This window comes from Pararge aegeria, chromosome 11 (assembly GCF_905163445.1).
Source record: "Pararge aegeria chromosome 11, ilParAegt1.1, whole genome shotgun sequence".
In the NCBI taxonomy this organism is placed as follows: Eukaryota; Metazoa; Arthropoda; class Insecta; order Lepidoptera; family Nymphalidae; genus Pararge; species Pararge aegeria.
Window position 1 is genome coordinate 8,468,302 of NC_053190.1, and position 26,554 is coordinate 8,494,855.

A 26,554-nucleotide genomic window follows, 5' to 3' on the forward strand; every position below is an offset into this window, starting at 1 on the left:
AATTAAAAAAAAAAGATAAAGTCTAGCCAGGCTTTTTAAAGCATTAGCAATTTGATAATTTTGTGCTGTTAAATTCACTAACTAATAATATTTTATAAATATTTGGTTTAATATATTTTATCCCTTATCTTTTTAAACATTGCCAGCGTAATTGGCAATGTGTTGTTTCAAATAGGCCTACAAACTGTAAAATTATAAAATATAGTTAACTTGAAAATACCCTTAGAAAGGAAAAATGTAAGATATTTAAGAGTATCAAATAGATACAAACATTGTACACAATATACCGTATATGGATATGGATTCATATATTTTGTATATATAATACATTAATATTATGATTTAATTAATTATTGTGTTTTTAACGTTATAACACTAAAAAGTAGGTTAGTAGATGTTTTATTTCCGATCTTAATACCTATCTATTGAAGTATGTCAAATAATTATCGGTTGTAGATGAAACATAATTTAAATTTAGATTAGAAAAAAATATTATGATTTAATAATGTTTGCATTTTAAGTTAGAATATTAAAAACGAGAGGGGAATGGCCAATTCAATTTTAATTTAATATAAGATTGTTATTTAGAATGTTAAGTACATTTATTTAAACTAAACTTACAAAAAAAAATACTTTAGTTTTTGAAAACTTTTTCGTTGAAATGTTTTAATATTCAAAAAATATAGTACAAAGTATATCATACTATAATCAATATAGCTGTGGCAATTTTAGCAATAAACTTGACTTAACGTAAGTTTTATTTTTGATTTCCTAACTTATTGGCTATTAATTAATATTTTGAGAATAGTAGAGCTTTTTTTCTTTTTCTTGAAAATGCAAGTTCGAGGCAGTATCGCCATGCATGACTTGCTGCCTAGCAGCATTGCATAGCATTGCCGTTCCGGCGTGAAGCGCGTTGCTGCCGGTATAATTACGGGTACATAAAGCTTACGACCTACATCTCAGATTGATCGACACAGTGCCGCACTTTGTACCACTTGCTCTCTTTATAACCGTACATTATTGTTGGCGTATGGTTTCCACTTGACATCTGCGTAGTCCGTCTACTATTACTATTAAAAAAAAACTTTTCTTAACTTAATAAAGAATGCTTGCAAAAATTAAAAAAAATAACCATTGTTGGTTTTATCGTACCTTTGTATGTGTTTATATAATGTTTGTTTTGGTGTACCTGATAATATAATTAAAAGCTGGAAATATTTGTTCGTTCCAATTTTGTAAATATTACGTATCGAATGAAGACATTATCTTCCCAATATATGTTTGAAAATTTTAAATTGGTTTTATTTTACCATTCGTTTTCACCTTTTTGGCCGCTGCTTAAGAGATGAAGCATTCTTCTCTTCACTATCATCATCATTTTCCAGACCACTACAAGGCACGGGTCTCCCCCCACAATGAGAAGGGCTAAGGTAGTTCTTCACTACTATACAATCAACATTATAACAACCATATGAATCAAGATACCAATATCTGTATTAGGTTTCTTTATAAATATCATATTAGGAACTGAGTGAAAGGCTTTCAAAGTTTGTGTAAATAAAATAACCATTTATTTTATAAATAAATAAATTACACCTTTGCCGTAGAATAAATTATTATTTTTAATTTATAATTACAAAATGAATGCGTTGAATTACAAGAATCGATCAAATTATATAATCATTTGATTGTACTTTTAAAGAAAATTTAGATATTAGGTAAATTAGAAAATTAACCTTTTAGCTTATAATAAATCTACACGAACATACTCCTAAATGTATATCAATACATAGAAAAATTGCTATTTAATTATGGTAACATCCATAGTAAACTTAATTAATATCTCATATTATGAGAAATAATGGCAGTATTCAATCGTGTTTTAGGTAATTAATAAATAAATAATTATTAATTATCATAAACATTATGCTCTTTGTTTTATTGCATTTAAATTCCTTTAATTTTATATTTCTTTTTAGAAAAATGTCTGTAAAAGATTATTATTATTAGAGCAGAAAAGTCAATTAAACTAAAAACTAAAAAAAAAATATTTATGTCTGAATAAATAATATTTTTTTTTATTTTATTTATAATTTCTATAGTAAGCCTACTTCAATAAAAAAGTTTCGAGTATTTGTTTTGAAAATCAGAAAAATATATTCGTTAGGTATACCTATCCTTATCACAATATTATCATTATCACTTTTATTATATATCTACGTGAGGTAGGAACTAAAACTATTATTGGCAATATAATGAAGACACGGAAAAGGTTGTGTTCAATAAATAACTCTTCCATCAACTGTACGGTGACACTGATCTCAATCGCCTTGCTTTTCCAGGGAAACCTCTAGCATAGGGCGGATTTGCATTTGTGGTAACGTAGTACACTCCGCGTGCTCTGAAAAAAATATTAACTATAAAACAGTGTCGCTACAATGAAAGGAAAGCGTATTAACTTAATAAACCGTATAGAATTGTCCTAAAGTGACAATACACAATCTATTCCTGAAGATTAACTTCTCTAGTTGTTTACTAGAGAATGGTGTGAGTGTGAATTTTCGAACGCCATGATTTAACTATTTAACCGACTTACAAAAAAGGAGGAGGTTCTCAATTCGTTTGTAATTTTTATACAATAGTTCAACGTATTGCGGGTGTTAAGAGGAAAGTATAGGCGAGATTCTTCATACAAATGTATTTTCATATTTCCTCCTAGGGTTATGCTTCTAGAGCAATAATTTTTTTTTCGTAAAATCATAGTCTAGTTTTGACTAAATTTCATTTCTTTTTCTTAAAAAACTAAATAATTTAGAAGATCTGACCCTCTAAAATGACCGATAATTCGAAAGATAAAAATGTCAGAAAGAAAGTGGAACCTAGACGTAGGTAATCTATCTTTAAATGTTTATGGCAAAAATAATTGAATAGGTCCAGTTTTGGATGAGAATTTTTTTTAGGTAAAATCGGTCTGAGCAACAACTGTCCCTATCGCAGTCTACGTGAGCAGACAGGCTCAGCGCGACGGTAATAGCTTTTTTAAGTACCTATTCATCACAGTGTCCTAGTTATCATTATCATATCAACCCGTGCTTGGAATGGATCTCCGCAATGAGAAAGTGTTAAGGCCACAGCACTCGCCCTTTGCGGATTTGTGGGCGCCACCCACACACCTGTGAGATCATTATGGAGAACTGTCAGCCATGAAGGTTTCCTCACGATGTTTTCCTTCAACGTTGAAGCAAGTGATATTTAAATTATTTCAAACGCGCATAACTCATAAAAGTTAGAAGTGCGACCTGGGATTCGTATCCGACTCCCCGAAAGTAAGATAGCTGTTGAATGTTTTTATGAATATAATACACATAAATAGTTATAATATACAGATAAACACCCAGATACTGACCAATAATGCACCTTATTTATCGCCACTTTCAGGGGACTCAAAGACGAATAATAAATAAATAATAATAAATATACTACGACAATACACACATCGCCATCTAGCTCCAAAGTAAGCGGAGCTTGTGTTATGGGTACTAAGATAGCTGATGAATGTTTTTATGAATATAATACACATAAATAGTTATAATATAAAGATAAATACCCAGACACTGAAAAACAATCATCTTCATGACGGCCGAATCTTTTTGACTGCCGATGGCGCAGTGGGCAGCGACCCTGCTTTCCAAGTCCAAGGCCGTGGGTTCAATTCTCACAACTGGAAAATGTTTGTGTGATGAAATTGAATGTTTTTAAGTGTCTGGGTGTTTATATGTATATTATAAGTATTTATGTATGCAGTGGCGTGCACAGGAATTTGGACCAGGGTAAGCATAAAGAAGTAAAATGGCATAAAATGACAAAATCCTTCTCCGTTTTCAGTTATATAACAATTTTTGGGTATGCAGTGCTTTTGTGCATGTATGAAGTGCACGCCACTGTATGTATGTTATTCATAAAAATATTATTCAGCCGGCCGTCAGATTAGATTATTAAAGAATTTATTATAGGTACTTACTTATGTGTAACGTGTTCACCCATAAGCACGTACTCCGTATCCTTGGGCTCGCACCAGCCGATGAGGTAAGAGAAGAGGTTCGGACACGGCCCCGCCCAGAAACCAACTCGACTGTTTATGGACTCGATGAAGTATGGAGTTACTTTTGTGTGATCGCAAGATAGAGTCTCTAAAATGGAAAGTAGGGAATGTTAATTTCAAGTTTAGATTTATTCATAGAACTATATTTATGCTGCACTAGAAAGTTCTAAGTTCCTGTTTTAATTATTGTTGTAGGTACACTATTGTTCTTTCCTCTCCCAATGCCTAGGGTACCTGGTAAAAATCTTGTAATAGATATTCTCGTATACAAATTTTTACCATCTATGCTGCATGTCAGTCACTCTTAGCTGTTATCCTACTTCCTACTTTTATTATACTAGCAGCTGTTTTTGATGTGGTATTCAATTTAGTTTTAGTTCTAAAAAAAATAAAGTATTCAGTATCGCTAAGCCTTAAATGAGGGCTTAGCTGCTGTCCGCTGAGGAGTTCTGTCCTCTATCTCCAACCACATTCATCAGATCTACACAAAGTTTGGGCAAAATTAAACGCATATTATAACCTCTATAGAACAAAAAAAAATTTAAATCGGTTATAATTTGTCGGAGTTATGGTGTAAAATCGACAAACACTTTCATCCCCTCTCCCAAAGGAACCGAGCTCGGGATAAAAAGTATCCTATATTACTTCTAACACTATCAAGAATATGTGTACAAAGTTTCATAAGGATCGGTTTAGATGTTTTGCGTGAAAGCGTAACAAACAAACTTACATTGACATTTATAATATTAGTAGGGATACGGATAGGGATAGGGATAGGAATAGGGATAGGGATAGGTAAAAATGTCGATGTTTGTTACTCAATCACGCCGCAAGAGTTGAAGCAATTTCACTAAATTTTGGTACCGAGATAGATTATAGCCTGGAATCGCATATAGGCTATCACCTAGTAGTAACAAATTCATGTTATTTACTTTTTCTATGTATTTTTGTATTTTTGTGTAATTATGTGCAATCAAATATTTTTGATTACTTGGTGGAGGTCTATTGAACTATTTGTAAACTATGAAATAATACTTAAGAAGTTAATTATTTTGTTTCGTTTCGGTGAAGGATAATAATTTTACTTGTATATTTCATCATTTAGTAAAATACCCTTCGTAACGCCATCTATGTTAAATTACTTGAACTAAGTAGTTGCAAGCACATTGCTTTATACCAGCCGTACCTATACATAGCAATATTAACTTCAGCCATACAGATGGCGCTCTTTCAAACAGCTTGCTCTATATCTTTTGTCCGGATACAATTTCATATAATGAATCGCACGATTACCTACAGCCATCTAGCGTATATAGCGTGAACTAGAAGCGCTAAGACTAGTACGTCTGCGTATTAAAACCTCTACAGCCACAGAGATGGCGCTCTTTCACATGGAAGCTTGCACTATATTTCGCGATCGCGTACCACTTGCATTCTAATTTATGAATCGCATGTATAGGTACTGCGGTCATCTAGCTTAGCGTATGTTACGTGACCTAAGAAGCAGCGAAGTAAATAAAAAAACTTATAATAGATTAGTACTTCATCGCAATAAAACGTCCACAGCCATAGAGATGGCGCTATTTCAAACGACAGCTTTTTACTATATCTCTTGATCGGGCACCATTTATATTCAAATTAATGAATCGCAGCTACCGCCATCTATCGTATAAAACTTGAACTAGGTAGTAGCAAACTGAATGTTAAAGTAACTATGACACGTCGTGGTGTTGAAATTTGAAATATCTGCAGCCGAACGCTGTCAACACACGGTCAATATCATAGACAATATAATACCTTAATATCATTGTCAATAATATTAAGGTATGTGAGGAAAGCCTCATATACCTTAATATTATTGACAATATTCATGCAGCATAATTAAATTGCATTTTATTTCATTACATAATGGTGGTGTACAAATGGCCATTTCTGTTATACAAAAATATTTAAACTAAACTACAATAACACAGTATAAAAATAGCGTTTTATTTTTTGTGTACAATAGAATCGCCACCAATGATGTTATAATAATAGTGTGACTACAACTTACAATAGAGTATGGCAATTAAGCTATACACATTATTTAACTAAGAAACATCCCAGCAAAATTGAGTACAAAAAATATAATGTAAAATCCTTACGAAAAATCGTATCATGTGCGCATCCAGGTTGACTCGAGCCCCCGTTGACGTAGAAGTCAGCATGCCCGTTTGGACCCCATTGGCCGAGGATACCAGCCCCCGTGTGCACGATATCAACGAACAAGGCGTCCGTGTAGTCCAAATCCCTGGATCTATTGTTGCCCATGTAGAAGAAAATGGTGGGATCTAATCCTAAATCGACATATAAAATATTATAATAGCACAGTTACATCGACATCGAGACAAAAACACATGAGAGTTACAATATAATTTAAGTATTTTAAACAATAAAAAATATGTATTAAATTGAATTAATTGGCTTGGCGCCTCTTTAATTCAGCCTCATCGATGCCACTGCGGTTGACACCTACGGTCACCATGGACTCTCCTGTTCAAGGAGCGCTGGTCGCTTCTCTCGCCATAGCACCATCAAGACATCATCCGACGATCTCTTGCTACCACTCACGTACCAGCTGTATTAGAACCTATTGGTTTGACGCGGACCGATGGCAAGAGACCTGATGGTATGACGCTCATACCTTGGAGGCTTGGAAGGTCACTTCTGTGGGATGCAACTTGTGTTGATACCAGAGCCTATCCTAGAGCGGGCAGTTACCTTGGCCAACGAATTAGTTTTTAACGGATTTTAACGAAGTTTGGCATTAATGTAACATTTGACAATTGAAAAGAACATAGGCTACCTATTATCTCGATTCCTTAAGAATTTACCGAGGGAGAATTGCTTTTTTTTTTTACAGCTCAGCCGCGGGCAGACTGTTGTGAAATTTGGTATGCATGTCACCTATGCTATGGAAAAGGACATGCATGTACTTTCTAGTATAGTTCCCATGGTTGTATTAAAAATTGTTAACGAGCAAAGCTTTAGAGCCAGATCTGAAGTCCACGCAGACGAAGTCGCGGGCAAAAGCTAGTATTTTAATAAGTAAAGTTATGGGTTATGACGCTATGAAAGATTGAGTAATGCATTCGCTAGTAAAATAAACCTATATCTAGATCTTACTAGCTCAGATCCTAAAACCGAGTCCCAACAGTTACATTTATAAGATCCTGATGCGAAGACCCTATAATGCGAAATTTCCCGTGCTATCTACTCGATTCTTACGTAGAAGGTTTTATGTCAATGTTTGAATCCTTGACAAGCGTTTCTCAATATACAAAGTATACCAAGTTATAATTATTATTATATCTACTGCGGTTTAAGCAACTTTGGAACCAGTAATTGAGGCAGATAATATAGTAGTTAAAATATAATGTTACAGTTTCTCAAGTTTCAACCTACAGACTATATTTATTAACAATTAAGTAACTTACGAACTTACTTATATTCCTGTATTTAAATATAGTCGTAACGCTTGTAAATTAGTTTACGATTTTTTGTAAATAAAATAAAAACTATCTTTCACAATACTGTGAAACTCCTATCTAACTTTTAAAAACACATTTTACTGCCACGTTATTCTAAAAACTGAAATATAGTACCCAATATTTTTTATTTATATATCTCTAGGAATAATGCAACAAGACGACATTTCATTGAATATTAAGTTACTTGTCAATCAGTTCTACAAACCATACTGACCAGTAATTCGCCCAAGTTTTCCTTCGGCAAGATGATTGGCAACGAGACCAAGTATATGGGCACCAACACTATAGCCAATAGTGTGAACTTTCTCAGGACGAACCGACTTCACGGGGTGATACTGTAGATACTCCACCAGTTGAGTTATGCACATGCTTGCGAAACGCGGGGCCCACTCTATCTGAAAAACGAATGTATCCTATAATAAAATAACGGACTAAATAAAAAATAATTGCTGACGCTACGTTTCAAGAGTGGGAATAATAAATATTAAAGCTTAACTTGAACTTAAACCGTACGTATATGATGGGTCAATGCATTGATTTAAATGTAAGTAACTATCTTTATGTAATATGTTGTTATCTGTTGTACAAATAAAAAAAAACTACAAATAATACTACTACTAATATACAAATAAAAATATCTGAATTACAATTATATCTATCTTAGCTTCATTAATACGAGGTTTAGTCAATTCGAATGAGCTGTTTGACAAGGTATACCATATGTAGTCTGGTACTATCCTAGACGGCATCATCATTACTTACCACCCGGTGATATTGCGGCCAGGGACTTACTTTTAGTAGAATAAAAAAAAACAAACCGCCTAGTTTGTTTCCATCATATTACTACTCGTATGTTATTGGGTGTTAGGATCACGGCATTGGACTTGCTTGCCTGTTGGAGATTCCTTGCAGTGATACAAACAAATCGTTGTTATGTTTTCAGGACAATGTACCTATAGGTATTAAGAATGCACAGGTTGCACCGGTTTATTAAGAACCTTGATTATGCGCTTTTGTGACCTTCGAAATCTCGCACCCATTTAAATGTCGAAATTAAGCGGAAATATGGTGCCGTCACGTCGCTTTCTGGCCAAGTAGTCCGTTGTAATATTATTATTTTTTTTTTGTTGGGTTCTTCAGCTGAATAACTAAACCGATCTTAGAGATAGCTAGCGCTAAAGCTATCTACCTTGGTCTAGATATGGTGATAGACTACTTTCATCACGGAAAAGCAACGTAGGATTCGTTTCAGCGGAATAAAAAATGCCTTTGTTACATAAGCACAGCTTGCGTGAAACCTTGAGGATTTAATCCTATCGATGATTTTTAGAAAGGAGAGAATAGTTATTGTTGGTTTTTTTAAATACATATATATATTTTTAATAATATAGCCATAAGCCTCCAAGATGCGAGCTATCTCTCTACTAAATTACATTAAGATTGGTGCAGTGACTAAGGTGCACCAAGGTGCAAAACACAGTCGATATGTATCCCCACCAGTTCCTCATTCATAAATACTTTTGTAGGGTATTTGGTTTGACAAAATAAATTAAGTGCCAGCGGTACCGTACTGAAGTAGAGCAAAAGTTAAACATAAGAGTTCACCAAAACGTTTTGGGAATGCCAACACATTGACAACACGTTATGAGATCAACACGCGTGATTTTTGGTTCTTTCTTATTTTTAAAGTTTTATAAACGCATTGCAGAAAAAAGATTAGTGCACTGGTTTTTATTATAAAAACTGCCAACCTTAAACCTAGTATACCTACTCACAATAAATGAGTTAATGTACTAACCTGACTGAGGCAAGGTTCTTTAACGAGTGGGCCATAATCGACGATTATTATATTATAATTGCCTCTTTTGAAGTATGCCTCTCTCATATCTGTGCTGGGGGACAAATTCCTTCCACCCCCAAAACCGTGGACGACAATTTTAGTAGGATGTTTCGTATTGAACTTTGAATACGTGAGTGAGTCATTATCAAGTGTGTTCAGCAGCTCGCCTTTCTCTTGAGTCGTTCTGGGGAAAAACAGGATAGTTATGTGAGAGACCTTCAAAGTTAATAATACAGGTGTATTATGTCAGTATACTTATGCACATTGTTATGTACAATGTGCCATTGTTATGTTCATTAGAATATCGTTAGTGGGTATACTTCAATTTCGTCATTCTAGTAACGACAAGAATATTAAGAGAGATGCAGTTTGTAACGTACGTATCAATGGTCAATGCGTCGTTCGTCTCGTGGTAAGCACGCTCCACTACGGTTCACGAAGTCCTAGCTTCGATCTTGAGTCATGCCAAGATTTGTTTGTTTTGGATTTATCTTTTAATCATACTCAATAAGGTTGCCTGGAACTCCTAGAAGAGATCGCTACGAAGCGATAAGGCCGCCTTTTGTATCCTAGTCTTTTTGGGTTGAAAAGTAAAATAGTACTTTTTTAGTACTCTTTTTCTTTTTTGTGTTGTATAAATAAATAAATAAAATACTTCGTACCAGCTTACCAGCAGCTAGGTAATGCCGGTGTCCCGTGCTTCTTAGAGCATGACGTGATGATAATCGTTAAAGCTCACTAACCCGCAAAAAAAACTTGGTGGTTCTATAGTCTAAAATCTTCTTTCTCATGAGGATGCCTGTACCCAACAGTGGGATATTCAAAGGCAGTGGTCATATTATATTGAACCGGGTATGTCAAGTTTGACTTTGTTATCTGACATGCTGGAAGTCTAATTTAGTTCATGTTTAAGCGTTTTATCTTAGCCTTCGATAAGTTTATATAAATAAAAACATAACTAAGTATAACTTTCACAAGGTTATTTAAATAAACATCAAACTACAATTAAATCTCGCACCTACCTGGTGTATAAATAATAAAGCATGTTTGGGTGAGGGCATGTGAACGGCGGTGGAATACATGATCCCGTTTTGAAAAGATCTCTTATTGATTGAGCCTTCTTGCGTTCCTCTTTAACTTCATTTTGTTCTTGCGTTTTTAATACTGAAAGAAAGTATAAATTGTCAAGGTTAATTTATATACTGTAATTCATTGTCTTTACCTATAAACCGCGATTACAATCTGTCAATTTCCTTAAATAAACCCAACTCAAAATATTCTTGGCATAAAAAAGATCTTAAATTTAATTAAGTGGATATATAGTTTATATTCATAACAAGGTCATTTGAACAACAATTTAAATTTGAATTTCAAGGAAATTGTTTACGCACTTATTGTGTTCTCATAAATTCGGTTGTGAACTGTTAGTGTAACAAAGTGTTAAAAAAATGTCTATACGAGCACTTATGGACAAATTTTAGGTTAGGTTCGCAAGGCACTCGTAGCTACGGTTGGGCAGGACCTCTCGCTACCAACCGTGGTTAGGGCCATGGTAGAAAGTGACAGGTCGTGGGAAGCAGTGGTCTCCTTCTGTGAGGATGTGATGGTGCAGAAGGAGTTGGCCGAGCGGTTGAGAGAGGACGATGTAGACTCTAATCCGCTCCGCCGCAGAAGAGTCGGGCGTAGACAGCTGGCGCACAACCGACGTCTGCCCCCTTGAGAAGGGCCTCCGGGTGATAGATACGGGGATTCTGTCGCCCGTCGGAGTTTGGTCCTCGAAAGTTAACATTATGAGGAGACTCACAGAAACTATGGGGAACTATGGAGATATGCTGCCTGAGGGCTGAGAGTTCTCTATAGTGTACCTACTCAAAGGCTGTAAAGTCTACCGTTTCTTACCAGGTCAGTGATTTGGTTCTTCTACCTAAACCCTTCTCACTTTGGGAAGCGGTTTTGCAATGACAAGGTTGATTATAATTATGATGATTAAAAAACACCCATTTGGTCTACTTATGGTAGCAAAAAGAACTACACACGGCTAATATTGAAGCATTAAAACTTCAAACCAAACCACTTCACTTAAGAGTGTTTGTGTTTGTCGAACTCGCGGTTAGTCACTTCATTTTATTTAGCAGTTGACAGAAATTATTTTACCTCGGGTGTGTAGTGAGACATATGCGGGGAGTTTTTACTGTTTTTGGACACAATACACCGCATTCAATAATGGCTGAAAGAGGGTTCTGCATGTTATTAATTGTGTGATATTGATGTTAATCTATTGATCCAAACATCACTAGGTTCCAAGCAAATTTTTTTTTATTTTATGTGTTAAGTACACCTTCCTATGTCTCTCAGCTAGTCTTGATGAATTCGGGCAAGGATTTAATTAGAGAAGTCCAAAGTTGTTCTCAAAAAGTAATATGAATTTTTATGGAATTAAAAAAAAAAATCTTAAATCCACACGTTTCAAGCTACGGACAACAACAGCCTATATAATATATGATATTAAGTACAGATATTTCAACAAATTTAAACAAACGACTGAAGTCTGGGGGAATGATAAACTTGTTTTTGCTTTAAACACCCACTATTTGAAAGCTTCAATCACGTAAACCTAGCCAAACGCAAATGATCGGCCTGCGAACCTCTGCGAACTTATTCACGTTTGGCCTCTTTAAAATATTGTTAATATCACTACATATTAATCGATAGCGACCCAAGTCAGTAAATGGATGGGTGCCCGTCTTCGGAAATATGAAAGATAATTTGATACCAATCAGTCTTATCTCCTATCGCTAACGAAGAATAGTAATCGTTTAAGGAAGATTAGAATAGCATTGTTAGTTGATTTGTAAATATTCGGTTTCGTATTCGTAACCTACAGGTTAACCAAGACAATTTCTAACATTTTTTAATCAGTCCTAGCACTAAAGTCTTCATAAATGTGACAACGCTATATGTATTCAGTATAGTTTATAGCAGAATATGAGCGAGTTGCTGCTATCTGCGGAGGAGTCCGCTATCTCCAATCATATTCATCAGATCTAGACGAAATTTAAGCAAAACTAAACTGATAGTATCACCTATCTAGTACAAAAATAATTAATAACATCGGTTTACATTTAACATATTCATTGTCTCTCCCAAAGGAACTGAGCTGAATTTCAGGATAAAGAGTATCCTATGTCCTACCTCGTAGTATGATCTCAGTAGTTTCAGCGTGGTGCACGGCCTAGGTACAGACAGACAGACGAGAATGTAAGAAATTACAGTTTTGGGATCAGAATCGGTCATAGAGTGCCCTCCAAAAAAATTTATTGAATATCTTTAATGTACAGAATTTGACCTGCTACTATACTGTTGTTATTAAGTAAAATGCCACTTTAATATGCCGTTTTTGGGAACCTATAAAAGTATGTAAAATGGCCAATCAATCAATCGAGTCCATCTTTTTTAACAACAAACTTTTAAATTGACACTTTGTTTAATGCTGCAGATTATATATGGCGTGGTCAGACTATAGTGAAATAAGGATCGTATCGCGAATCGTATACACAGGTCACAGTCTGTATTTATTTATGCTGCATGCATGATGCATCTTTAGACTTAGAGCCTGCAAGTCTTTGCTAGCCTGGGAATTTAGCGTCAGAAATACTAGAAAAGATTTTTCATGAATGAATGAATGAATGAATAGGTACACTTTTATTGTACACCACATAAAGATACAGAAAAATTATAAATAAAAATTAATTATAAATAAGTAGCCTTTTCGCTACATAGCGATCTCTTACAGGCAACCAAAGCGTAAAACACAGCTCAAGAAAAGAGGTCGGTGGTGCATATAAATAAACATATATATTTGCATATATACCTATATATACATATAATAAACTTACACAATAATATATAGATACTGGTAATTAATATATACATATAGATTTAATATCAATAATACATAAATATATACAACATTGTCAAAACAGAAGGGCATGTTAAAGTTCCGAAGATTCAGAAGACTAAAAATGATCTTTAACAAGTTTTTTTTTAAAATATAATATAATTTACAGGTAATAGACAGCCTCTCAGATTTTAAGAGACAAGGTATTCCAAAGCTTAACAGCCTGAATATAAAGTTTCATTCTCTATACTTAGGTATAACATTTTTAATATAATCCTAAAACTTGCGAAACTATTTCAAAAACTTAACACATTGTTCAACGGTTGACGGAAGCATGAGTGAAGGGTATTTAAGTAAACATGTTGCATTGTTTCATGTTTTAACAGTCCTTAACAGACCGTAAAGACCGAATTGCTTTATTCGTGGCCACATTCCGACAATTCGTACTTGTTATAATTTGACTGACGCTAGCTCACACATGAGAATCTGAAATTAAAATATTTTCAATGTTTCTCGATATTAACGTAGGTCTTCTTTATATTTTATCTTCTCCAATATTCCAATTCAAATGGTAACTTTATTTTAAATCCTTAAGTTAAGAAGAAGACATATTGTGATGGTACGAATACTCAAATAAGTACATAGTTATTGCCTTTCATGATTATATTACTATTTTATAGGGCGCATATAGTTCGGAGATGGATGTTGGAGTGCCAAGGTGCTGGAGTGGCGACCCTCTCTGGACAGCGCAGTGTTGGTAGACTTTAGGTTGACAGTCGATATAAAACGTGTTCCTGCAACTCGGCACAAACCGTATCGAGTTGAGATGAATATAAAAGATGTCTATAATCCATGATGGCCTAAAAGTTAGATAATAATGATGATACCGACCCATGCGCATGACATTTATATTAACAACCAGTAAACAAGTTCAGGTTTACAGTTCATCATCCTCATTATTATCCCGCCCATCAGCAACCCATTACAGACAAAGTATGGACCTTCTAATACAATGAGAAGACTATAGCCCGCCAACACGCCTTTAAAAGAACATTATGGAGCTTTCTCAAACCTGCAGGTTACCTCACGATAATTTCCTTTACAGTTAAATGAATTCAATTGCTTAAAGCACACGGAAAGCTAGCTTTCAGGGGATCGAAAGCGGAGCTTAAGTTCTTAAGTACTTGGTTTTACTAAACAATTTTACGCGGTATTTTGGAAATAGTGGTAATAATATCAAGTTTTAATTTTACGATGTACTGGAAGTTATTAAGCCTGGCCTCAATTGTTGTTTATCATAAGCTTACAAGGTCTACTTTTTACAGGTCAATTTACTGATTTTAAAATAAGCACCTGATTATCCTTAACAACTTAACTGCAAAAGAAAATTAACTGTAATAGATACAAAAAAGTAACTGTTATAAAATAAAAGGTTAAAGTTAAGAAACAAAACGTTGCTGTCCTTAAAGCGGTTTATGAAAATTTGCTAGCACTTTACATCCACAATACGAGTATGTGAGAAAACTAAGTTGAAAGAAAATGAGTCAGAAAAGAAAAACAGCTTTATCGTCTGCCTATTAGTATGTCGTTGGCTCCTCGGCTCAGGCCTCTTTCACGGGAGAGTTTCCTATGAAAGAGGCCTATATACTCTCCTGAGTATTTACTCTCGTGAGATTTACAGCTTAGTACACGGATTATAAGTAAAATGTTTTTAAATTTTGTTCTGATATATTTAACTGTTATGTAGTATTTTTTGTAAATTCGTTTTTGTCGAACTAGTTTGCTGCTCTAAATGAGCTGATGTTTAATTGATTAATATGCACATAAAAATTAAGACCCGGGATTGAAATCAGTAAATATTGGTATCCAAGTTCGGTGGTCATAAGAAAAAATTGGAAGATGAACAGAGTTCAATTATTTCTTAAGTAGCACAAATATAAAGGTTGTATTGATTTTTATATACTTACTTACTTACTTGCAATTAACTCAGAATACTAGAGTTTGTTGATAAATTGCATAATAACGGAATTTACCTCTTAAGAAAGATGTAAATTCCAACGTTTTATACATATAAATTAAGTCAATGAGATAAATATTTCGGGTATACATTTCAGCTTTATAAAACCGGTAGCATGTTTTTGCAATAATAAGCAATCCTAAAGTAACTTAATAATACACATTCACGGTATTTATAATAAAATCTGTCATATATTTTTCTATGGTCTTGAAATTAGCATGTTTGACTTTGGGTCGCGAGGCCCTGGGTTCGATTCCCGGGTCAGACCAAAAAGTTTTAGGTATTCAGTTTTTCTGGTAGAAACGTCTCAATACTTACACACTCAATTTGCCATATCGGTTCCTCGGAGTGCTTTAGTTTTAAATTAACGAATGAAGTTATCGCCGAATACCGTCTCACTACCATGTACACATGTTTTTTTTTAAATTTATTGTTCAAAATAAATGTAACAAATATTCTCCAACATAATTATCCATCCCCTTAGAAGCGTTTATGGTGGGGATGGCGGGTTCGCAAGTATATATCTTTAAAAATATTCAACTTCTTAATCTAAATGTAAATGTAACTTAATCTTAATGTAAATCATTAGACAATCTTAATCGAACAGTGGCATTTTTTTTGAACTATTAGCTAAAAAATGTCCTTAAAAATATATGTTTTTTTTCATTTATACATTGCAAAGCGGGTGGGGGCCGATTATTTTCGTGATGTTGGTACGCATCAAAAGTGTCATCAGTAGACAGTGGGCCTATTTGAATAAATAATTATTTATTTGACGTTGACATCCTACAGCACATAACTTATGACAATAAAAAAAAATGAAAAAATTAAATCATTACAGCCCACCCACTTGCATTCGAGCGTTGCGAAGATTTATTTATATTTAACACTTATGCCCGATAAAAATGATGATGATTATGATGGGAAAAGATTTGTCATTACCTGCTTAATTCCGGTTAATTATATTATTGAATAGAAAAGTTGAAGAATGTGTTAATTAAAAGTCGCGGTCAAACTGGTCGTGTTGCTGAAATAATAAATAGAGCACGTCGATACTTGCGTGTTTCTTTGAAATTCTAAATATTTCTGGACAGTTCATAATTTGGTTGAAATTAGTTTGTAGGTAACTGTTGACATCGATTGACACGCCAACAATCCCTCGTACGCTTAAATTCATTAGGGATAAGCAGCTACACACAATCCGAAAAAAAAAATATTGTCCTATACCGCGTAACTAGCATTATTAAATGAGTACTGTAACTACGAATCGTTTAAAAGGTATACAGCGTAAACGTGCTGTGTGGTGACGGCAGATTAGGATATAGTTGTCAACCCCCTTCCTCATCGCGCAGGTGACGTATGAGGCTACCAAGGGAATACAGCGGAGAACGTATGCGTTTACCAACTCGTCAGCCCAGCGTGATGATACTGAGCAAACCCTCACGTTGGGAGAGGCCTTGAGTCCAGCTGTGGATTGTTACCTATAGGCTTATGATTCGCAAGCGTTTTAGAAATATCGTATACACAAGACGGCCTTATCACTCAGTAGCGATCTCTGCCAACCTTTGGATTAGGACTTGCGAAACTATTTCAAAAACTTAACACATTGTTCAACGGTTGACGGAAGCATGAGTGAAGGGTATTTAAGTAAACATGTTGCATTGTTTCATGTTTTAACAGTCCTTAACAGACCGTAAAGACCGAATTGCTTTATTCGTGGCCACATTCCGACAATTCGTACTTGTTATAATTTGACTGACGCTAGCTCACACATGAGAATCTGAAATTAAAATATTTTCAATGTTTCTCGATATTAACGTAGGTCTTCTTTATATTTTATCTTCTCCAATATTCCAATTCAAATGGTAACTTTATTTTAAATCCTTAAGTTAAGAAGAAGACATATTGTGATGGTACGAATACTCAAATAAGTACATAGTTATTGCCTTTCATGATTATATTACTATTTTATAGGGCGCATATAGTTCGGAGATGGATGTTGGAGTGCCAAGGTGCTGGAGTGGCGACCCTCTCTGGACAGCGCAGTGTTGGTAGACTTTAGGTTGACAGTCGATATAAAACGTGTTCCTGCAACTCGGCACAAACCGTATCGAGTTGAGATGAATATAAAAGATGTCTATAATCCATGATGGCCTAAAAGTTAGATAATAATGATGATACCGACCCATGCGCATGACATTTATATTAACAACCAGTAAACAAGTTCAGGTTTACAGTTCATCATCCTCATTATTATCCCGCCCATCAGCAACCCATTACAGACAAAGTATGGACCTTCTAATACAATGAGAAGACTATAGCCCGCCAACACGCCTTTAAAAGAACATTATGGAGCTTTCTCAAACCTGCAGGTTACCTCACGATAATTTCCTTTACAGTTAAATGAATTCAATTGCTTAAAGCACACGGAAAGCTAGCTTTCAGGGGATCGAAAGCGGAGCTTAAGTTCTTAAGTACTTGGTTTTACTAAACAATTTTACGCGGTATTTTGGAAATAGTGGTAATAATATCAAGTTTTAATTTTACGATGTACTGGAAGTTATTAAGCCTGGCCTCAATTGTTGTTTATCATAAGCTTACAAGGTCTACTTTTTACAGGTCAATTTACTGATTTTAAAATAAGCACCTGATTATCCTTAACAACTTAACTGCAAAAGAAAATTAACTGTAATAGATACAAAAAAGTAACTGTTATAAAATAAAAGGTTAAAGTTAAGAAACAAAACGTTGCTGTCCTTAAAGCGGTTTATGAAAATTTGCTAGCACTTTACATCCACAATACGAGTATGTGAGAAAACTAAGTTGAAAGAAAATGAGTCAGAAAAGAAAAACAGCTTTATCGTCTGCCTATTAGTATGTCGTTGGCTCCTCGGCTCAGGCCTCTTTCACGGGAGAGTTTCCTATGAAAGAGGCCTATATACTCTCCTGAGTATTTACTCTCGTGAGATTTACAGCTTAGTACACGGATTATAAGTAAAATGTTTTTAAATTTTGTTCTGATATATTTAACTGTTATGTAGTATTTTTTGTAAATTCGTTTTTGTCGAACTAGTTTGCTGCTCTAAATGAGCTGATGTTTAATTGATTAATATGCACATAAAAATTAAGACCCGGGATTGAAATCAGTAAATATTGGTATCCAAGTTCGGTGGTCATAAGAAAAAATTGGAAGATGAACAGAGTTCAATTATTTCTTAAGTAGCACAAATATAAAGGTTGTATTGATTTTTATATACTTACTTACTTACTTGCAATTAACTCAGAATACTAGAGTTTGTTGATAAATTGCATAATAACGGAATTTACCTCTTAAGAAAGATGTAAATTCCAACGTTTTATACATATAAATTAAGTCAATGAGATAAATATTTCGGGTATACATTTCAGCTTTATAAAACCGGTAGCATGTTTTTGCAATAATAAGCAATCCTAAAGTAACTTAATAATACACATTCACGGTATTTATAATAAAATCTGTCATATATTTTTCTATGGTCTTGAAATTAGCATGTTTGACTTTGGGTCGCGAGGCCCTGGGTTCGATTCCCGGGTCAGACCAAAAAGTTTTAGGTATTCAGTTTTTCTGGTAGAAACGTCTCAATACTTACACACTCAATTTGCCATATCGGTTCCTCGGAGTGCTTTAGTTTTAAATTAACGAATGAAGTTATCGCCGAATACCGTCTCACTACCATGTACACATGTTTTTTTTTAAATTTATTGTTCAAAATAAATGTAACAAATATTCTCCAACATAATTATCCATCCCCTTAGAAGCGTTTATGGTGGGGATGGCGGGTTCGCAAGTATATATCTTTAAAAATATTCAACTTCTTAATCTAAATGTAAATGTAACTTAATCTTAATGTAAATCATTAGACAATCTTAATCGAACAGTGGCATTTTTTTTGAACTATTAGCTAAAAAATGTCCTTAAAAATATATGTTTTTTTTCATTTATACATTGCAAAGCGGGTGGGGGCCGATTATTTTCGTGATGTTGGTACGCATCAAAAGTGTCATCAGTAGACAGTGGGCCTATTTGAATAAATAATTATTTATTTGACGTTGACATCCTACAGCACATAACTTATGACAATAAAAAAAAATGAAAAAATTAAATCATTACAGCCCACCCACTTGCATTCGAGCGTTGCGAAGATTTATTTATATTTAACACTTATGCCCGATAAAAATGATGATGATTATGATGGGAAAAGATTTGTCATTACCTGCTTAATTCCGGTTAATTATATTATTGAATAGAAAAGTTGAAGAATGTGTTAATTAAAAGTCGCGGTCAAACTGGTCGTGTTGCTGAAATAATAAATAGAGCACGTCGATACTTGCGTGTTTCTTTGAAATTCTAAATATTTCTGGACAGTTCATAATTTGGTTGAAATTAGTTTGTAGGTAACTGTTGACATCGATTGACACGCCAACAATCCCTCGTACGCTTAAATTCATTAGGGATAAGCAGCTACACACAATCCGAAAAAAAAAATATTGTCCTATACCGCGTAACTAGCATTATTAAATGAGTACTGTAACTACGAATCGTTTAAAAGGTATACAGCGTAAACGTGCTGTGTGGTGACGGCAGATTAGGATATAGTTGTCAACCCCCTTCCTCATCGCGCAGGTGACGTATGAGGCTACCAAGGGAATACAGCGGAGAACGTATGCGTTTACCAACTCGTCAGCCCAGCGTGATGATACTGAGCAAACCCTCACGTTGGGAGAGGCCTTGAGTCCAGCTGTGGATTGTTACCTATAGGCTTATGATTCGCAAGCGTTTTAGAAATATCGTATACACAAGACGGCCTTATCACTCAGTAGCGATCTCTGCCAACCTTTGGATTAGGACAAGATGAGCGAGAGCGGACAGGTGGTGTAAAACTATTATAAACCTCCATTCAAATAGCCAAATACATAAACAAAATTATAATAAATAAATATAAAATAATAAACTATAAAAAAATAATAATAAAATCTGTCATTTAAAATTTCATCCCACAGCATAGAACTTATAAACGTTATTCTGTTATGCTAATAATTAGGTAAAACCATTGTTCATAGTATTTAGCAAGCCTTTGTTGGATCAGTACGTTCTGATACTAACAAAGATAACTATTATTTAATAAACGAAGCCACGGATTCGGCATAAAACAAAATGTAAACAATACTCAGACAGGTTACGCAAAAAATCTCATAAAAATTGTTACAATGAAGAGAACAGCGGCATGAGAAGTTTATGCAATAGCGTATCAGGTTCCCACATTTGTCCAATATTTTAAGATCTTCCTATCAGTGCAGTCATCTTTAAATGAAGTATCTGATATCACTGGATGTCTAAATGATTATAATTCAAAGTGCGGCAGGTCAGGGAACTTTCACTTTCTGCTTAATCATTTCCATGTGACAATCGTTTTTCAATTGTTTAATTACGTACCTAGTTGTAAAATAGATATTATTACAAATTTTCTACTTAATGCTTTACGCTACTTAATAGGAAAATCATATTTTCAAATCAAGGCCAAAACCTCATAGGGGAACGATCTCTCAGTTGAAATCTAAATATATTATTAAAAATAAAATACATTTTTTATGTAATAAAAATAAAATCATTTGTCGTTATTTTCTTAAGATTTCATTTAATGTTCTCACAGTTATGATATAAATTAAACGTAATGGTTTAAAGCTTTATATAGCTACCTGAATTGTGGGCATGTGGGACTTTAAATAATTATGTTCACGGTTACGATCTCGCTAAGTATTAAATATACATGGTGCATTGTGATGGATCATCTGATCTGATCTGTCAACTGTCCGTCAGTGCCGTCCGTGTTTTGTAGGGATTTTCTAATTCCACGTTCTCATCCCTGTTTTCGGCGACGCGTTTGACTTGTGGGGATCTTTACCAACGCTGCGTTTACTAACAAGAGTTTATCAGTTCTCCGAGCTATGTGCCCGACCCATGGTAGAGTGTAGTACCAAATAAAAAAATGAATATTCATAAGCTATCGCAATAACAAAATCAATAGAATTTTTAATGTCGCCAATTGCAAAAGAGTGATACATACATGACTAGAGTTAATTTGATTACCTCACCGCATTTCAAGGAGAATTTTCGACCTTACAGCTGAATAGATTAATGTTGTCACGGTATTAATAATTGTATAAAAATAATGTTATTAGTTACTTAATTCTATTGTTCAAGTAGGTATAACATGGGTATAACAATAATCCGCATTAAGTCACTTGTTTCAGTCTGACAGTTATAAAGTTAAACAAAGCGTTTAAAATACCAAAGTAAGAACTGGTATCTCACTTGTAACCTATGTGCCCCTTGAAGTCTGCGAGGGTCAGGCTCTACCGAGCGTGTTCTTTATAGGTAAAAATATAATGGCTTTTACAACAAATTGTCTATCAAACGCAAAATTATTTTTATAGCATCGGACTGGTAGCGCCTGATATACTAACGGGTGTTAAAACTTTTTAATTTTAGGATACCTTAAATGATCGCGTTCAACAGACAAATTCTGTCCATTCTTTATGGATGGACAGAATTTGACTTAATACAAAGATTGCGATTAATAAAAAGATTTCGATTAAATATGTTGAACCAGTATGTACTTATAGTACAATGTTTTTAGACAGTCAGATGTCCGAGAAGAAAATAAAAAAAGGAGGTTAGTCCCTAAAACCTAATGATATAAATGCAAAAGTTTGTCTGTTTATATGTTACCTTTTTGCCGTTCTGCCACTACAAAGATCTTAATAAAATAAGGCACATATACATATATAGCTTGCACCCTGGCATGGATCAGTTATCCTAGTGATTTTCGAGATATCCATCTCGAAAAATCACTAGGATAACGTTCCCAGGAGAAAAATAACGTCGTTATCCACACGGCTTAGTAGTTAAACGTATCTTTGCAAACTTTTGCATAGGGAAAGCATTCTGGAGACGGAAGGACTAAGGATTATTTGTATCCCGGGAGAGTCCCGGGTTCCCGTGGGATGGAACCTAAAAAATTGTGGACTGAGTCACGCGCAACTTTAGAATATTTTCGAAACATTGTGCACCTCCTTATCTGTATAACAATTGAGGCCGTCGACCTAGAAATTATTTTTGTGTTCATTTTCACTCGTGTTAACGCATCTTGAGTCGCATTGCATAACTAATGTGTATTGTATGCACCTGCTATCAACATGTAAATCGTAATATTTATAAATGCTTAGTTATAAACAGAATGTATAATGGAGGAAGCAACTTCGGTCAATGGTAGACCATTCGCCTAACGAATGCTGAGGTCGAATAAATGTGTAACTATTAAATATCTAGATACTTTTTGGATTTCCCTATTTCAGTATGGAAGAAGATTTAGAGTATTCAAAACGTAATATATTACAAATTATCATACTAGCAAAGCACGAAGTGGCGTAAGTCATTTCTTAGATATAGATTAAAATGCCAAGTATCTTTCATCATCATCATCATCATCACCTCAACCCATAACCAGCCACTAAAGAGCACATATCTCCTCCCACAATGAGAAGAGGTAAGGCCTTCCACCACGCTGGCCCAGTGCGGAATGGTGGACTTCACACATTTGAGAACATTATGTAGAACTCTCAGGCATGCAGGTTTCCTCACAATGTTTTCCTTCAACGTTGAAGCAAGTGATGTTTTAATTACTTAAAATTCACCTAACTCAAAACTCATTTAACCAGCATTACAGCTCTTGGATCTAAGCAACACATAAGCTCCTATATATATGTAAAGGAGACCTATATTTTGTTAGAATATTAATAACAATATTATGTTACTTCTCAAAACTATCTGTTACAAAAGAGAAAAAATCCGGTACAGTTACCCCTTAGTTTGGAATCGAAACGGTGTAGCGTTAAATAAAATATACCTAATTGACCATGTTTTCGCTCCTGAATGCTACGTTTTTGAACATTTGACTATGATTGCTTTGTGACCTGTGTATATTTTATCAAATATATATTAATTTCATTTGATATTAAACGTTAATTTTATTTCGCCTTATTAGAGAAAAAATAAATAAAACAATGGCGAATCATATTATAAACTAATAAAAACACCATAAAGAAATAATAATATATTGTTGGAAAGGTAATATGCAAATATAGGAATATTGGAAACAAGGACCTTGGATGCATTTTATATTGTTATTATTGTGATTCGATATTCGAAAGCGACTCCATGATTGTGAGCGTGCATATCTCTTACTAAGGCACTGGTGCCATCTTATCCGCTGTGAGAGCAAAGTATTATGCAACGAGCGATGTCGACTCACTTTTGTAACGTAACCTACTCGGAAGTAGCGCGTGCGCAACGCGGCTGCGTTCTACATGCTTCATTTCATTTTCTTATAAAATTATTTAACTGTGTTCTGCGTTTAATCGTTGAACGCATCGAAAAAAAGTAGGTAGGTAATATGAGAATTATGATTCACTTTATTATACAAAAAAAAATCCTATATATTTATAATTTACTAGACCTTCCGGCAACTTCACCCGCGTGTACTTTTGGCATAGCCTACCGTATCTCTTCTCTAATCAGGTGATAAACGTAAATGTTTATGCGTGAAAGAAGTGAAAATCAAACTCACTTTGGTATTTAAAATATAGGTTATTGGGGATTTTGGGACAAAAAGTAAATGTAAGATCTATGATCTGGTTTTTATTACTTTTTAAGTTTTATTTTATCTCCAGCTACAGAATCAGTATAATACAGTATTATGATGCAAAAAATTATTACTTTATTGACAAAAAAGAAAAATCTAATATAAACAAAAATCTAAATTTACGTATGCCAAATGTTCCAATGACTTTGAGGCTTCCTAGTAGTCACCAGATAGGTAGATCAGTTTTTGTTACTCTATATTATCTCACTATTAAACTCGCGCTAAGCATAATAGCAAAAACTGCAGATTTTAATTAACTATAAACTTACTTAGCAATTAATATAATTGTTACGCGTAGTTCAATTAGTATGGCTTATTGTATTACCAGTTTGTACAACAGAACTTTGCTTATTAACGTGATTATTAATAAAAAACTGTGCTTAATTATTTGATTGTCCTTATTCCGCAGAGCAACAGAGCAATGGATTTACGGCATTTTCAATAAAACAAAATTTTTTTTTTGAACTAAATGTTTAACACAGATTTGGCCAAAAGTCAGCTTTATTGCGCTTTATCGGCGAAGGCTGACTACCGTTATTTTTATTTAATAAAATGAAGGTACTATGTAAATATTTCTTTAATAAACCTGTATCTCGGATAGTGAATATTTTTGCTCGGATAATTCTTCCAAAATATTCTTTATCACAGTTTGTTTTCTGAAAACTAGTACGTAATAATTTATCCTTATTTTACTGGATATAATATACCTACTTAAGATGTTATAATACATTATGTATTGTTTGTTTTACCATGAATATTTATTTTTAAAGGTTTTATTATTTGTTTGCAGTAAAAAACATTTTATACGCTATTCACAAAGCACGTTGCTTACACATTTATATCAGAGAAACCTGCATCCGTTAATATACAAGACAAATGGTTTTATAAGCAAGAATAAAATTTCTACAGTCTAACTACCATCGCCTATAGCAGTATTATTTTAAAATTACCTTTTGATGACAAAATAGGGATTTCTAAACGAAAATGGAAACAATATTAAGGTAATACTGCTTTAAGCGATGGTAGTTAGATTATTTGATTAAAATCGATCGATATGTCTGTAACAATGACCGTAACAAGGTTGATTAATACACATAAGGACTAATTAATGTATGCGGAAAATATTACTTCGTTTAAAATAGTATAAGAAAAGGGTGATAAATCAAATGTAACGCCTTTCATGGAGTGATTTTTATATATAAAATTATCATATGCTTTACATTACGCTACAATGTATTTGTAATATTTTTTGTAATAAATAAAATAAATAAGTCATATTAATGAACATACTTACATAAAACTAACTTATAATAACATTCAGAAGTGATAATAAAATATACTTAGTCTGATGATAAAGTAACACATAAATTATTTAATTACCAGAAAATTGTATGGCGGTTATTCCGAAAACTAACAGCCACTGTGCATTTGTCACCATTTTTATTTTTCACTTTTTTCACAAATTTTGTGTCAGAGTTTATAAAGATAACACAGAATATATCACACAATTGTCACAGATACAGTTAACATAAAGTTTATATTAAAAAATCTGAATAGTGATCGTGTATGGAAAAAACTATTTAATTTAGGAATAAAGTCGAATGCACGTGAGGTTCGATATATTACGGAACCCATATACGTCTACCATGTACGTTGTTTGTTAAGTCACTGACAGCGAAAGTAAATGTAAGGAACCTTGCTGTTTGGTTCCTTTTGCAAAACAATGATATTAATTTAACGAATTGCTAAATAAAACTTTAATCATACCATCAATTACTGTGATTACCAGACTTCGATAGGGTTATGAGATTATAGAGATTGGCTGTATGTATGCCTGTATGTAGAGTCATCCATGTGATGTCCATAATGCGACTAACTAAATTTAAAATTAGGTAATAATGAAAAATTTAACATGATCCAAGCTCATTACCTAATGATAATTAGATTCTTGTCATTAATTCATTATAGAATACAAAGTAGGTACTTGTTACTAAGTTAGTGAATGTTTAAATTATTTACCCCCGTGCGGTTTCATCCGCGATATCTTTAGGCAATCGAGTCATAAGTGACGCAAAAAGATTGTTTTTCTTATCACACTAATAGTAGTTTCTGAGATGTTTTACAATAGTGCATTCATAAAAACAAACAATAAACTGATCCGCTTCATGACATTACCAAACAAAATTGTCATAATCGCTAATAGTTAACTTATATTAAGTATTTTTTATAATTATTATTGTATCGGCACTTTTATAAGACTATACCCTCAATACACACAATTTAATATCGCTATAGTATTTATAGGGCAGTATCGATGTTATTTTTATGTAGGTGGTGACGGCAGATCAGAAAACGGTTGCCACCATCCTGCTTCTGCCCGCAAGTGTCGCACAAAGCGACTAAGTTAATGTAACAGAGTACGG

The 26,554-nt window shown here is 33.9% G+C and overlaps 1 protein-coding gene across 1 annotated transcript; it reads right to left on the reverse strand.

Moving 5' to 3' along the window:
• Positions 1 to 2,301: 2,301 nt before the first annotated feature.
• LOC120627633 (pancreatic lipase-related protein 2-like) lies at positions 2,302 to 25,569 on the reverse strand. The gene is made up of 7 exons (XM_039895646.1): positions 25,512 to 25,569; positions 10,498 to 10,639; positions 9,434 to 9,659; positions 7,850 to 8,030; positions 6,250 to 6,441; positions 4,025 to 4,193; positions 2,302 to 2,404 (listed from the first exon to the last, which is right to left on the reverse strand). The coding sequence occupies exons 1-7, from the start codon at positions 25,567 to 25,569 to the stop codon at positions 2,302 to 2,304; spliced, it is 1,071 nt and encodes a 356-aa protein (XP_039751580.1).
• Positions 25,570 to 26,554: the final 985 nt, after the last annotated feature.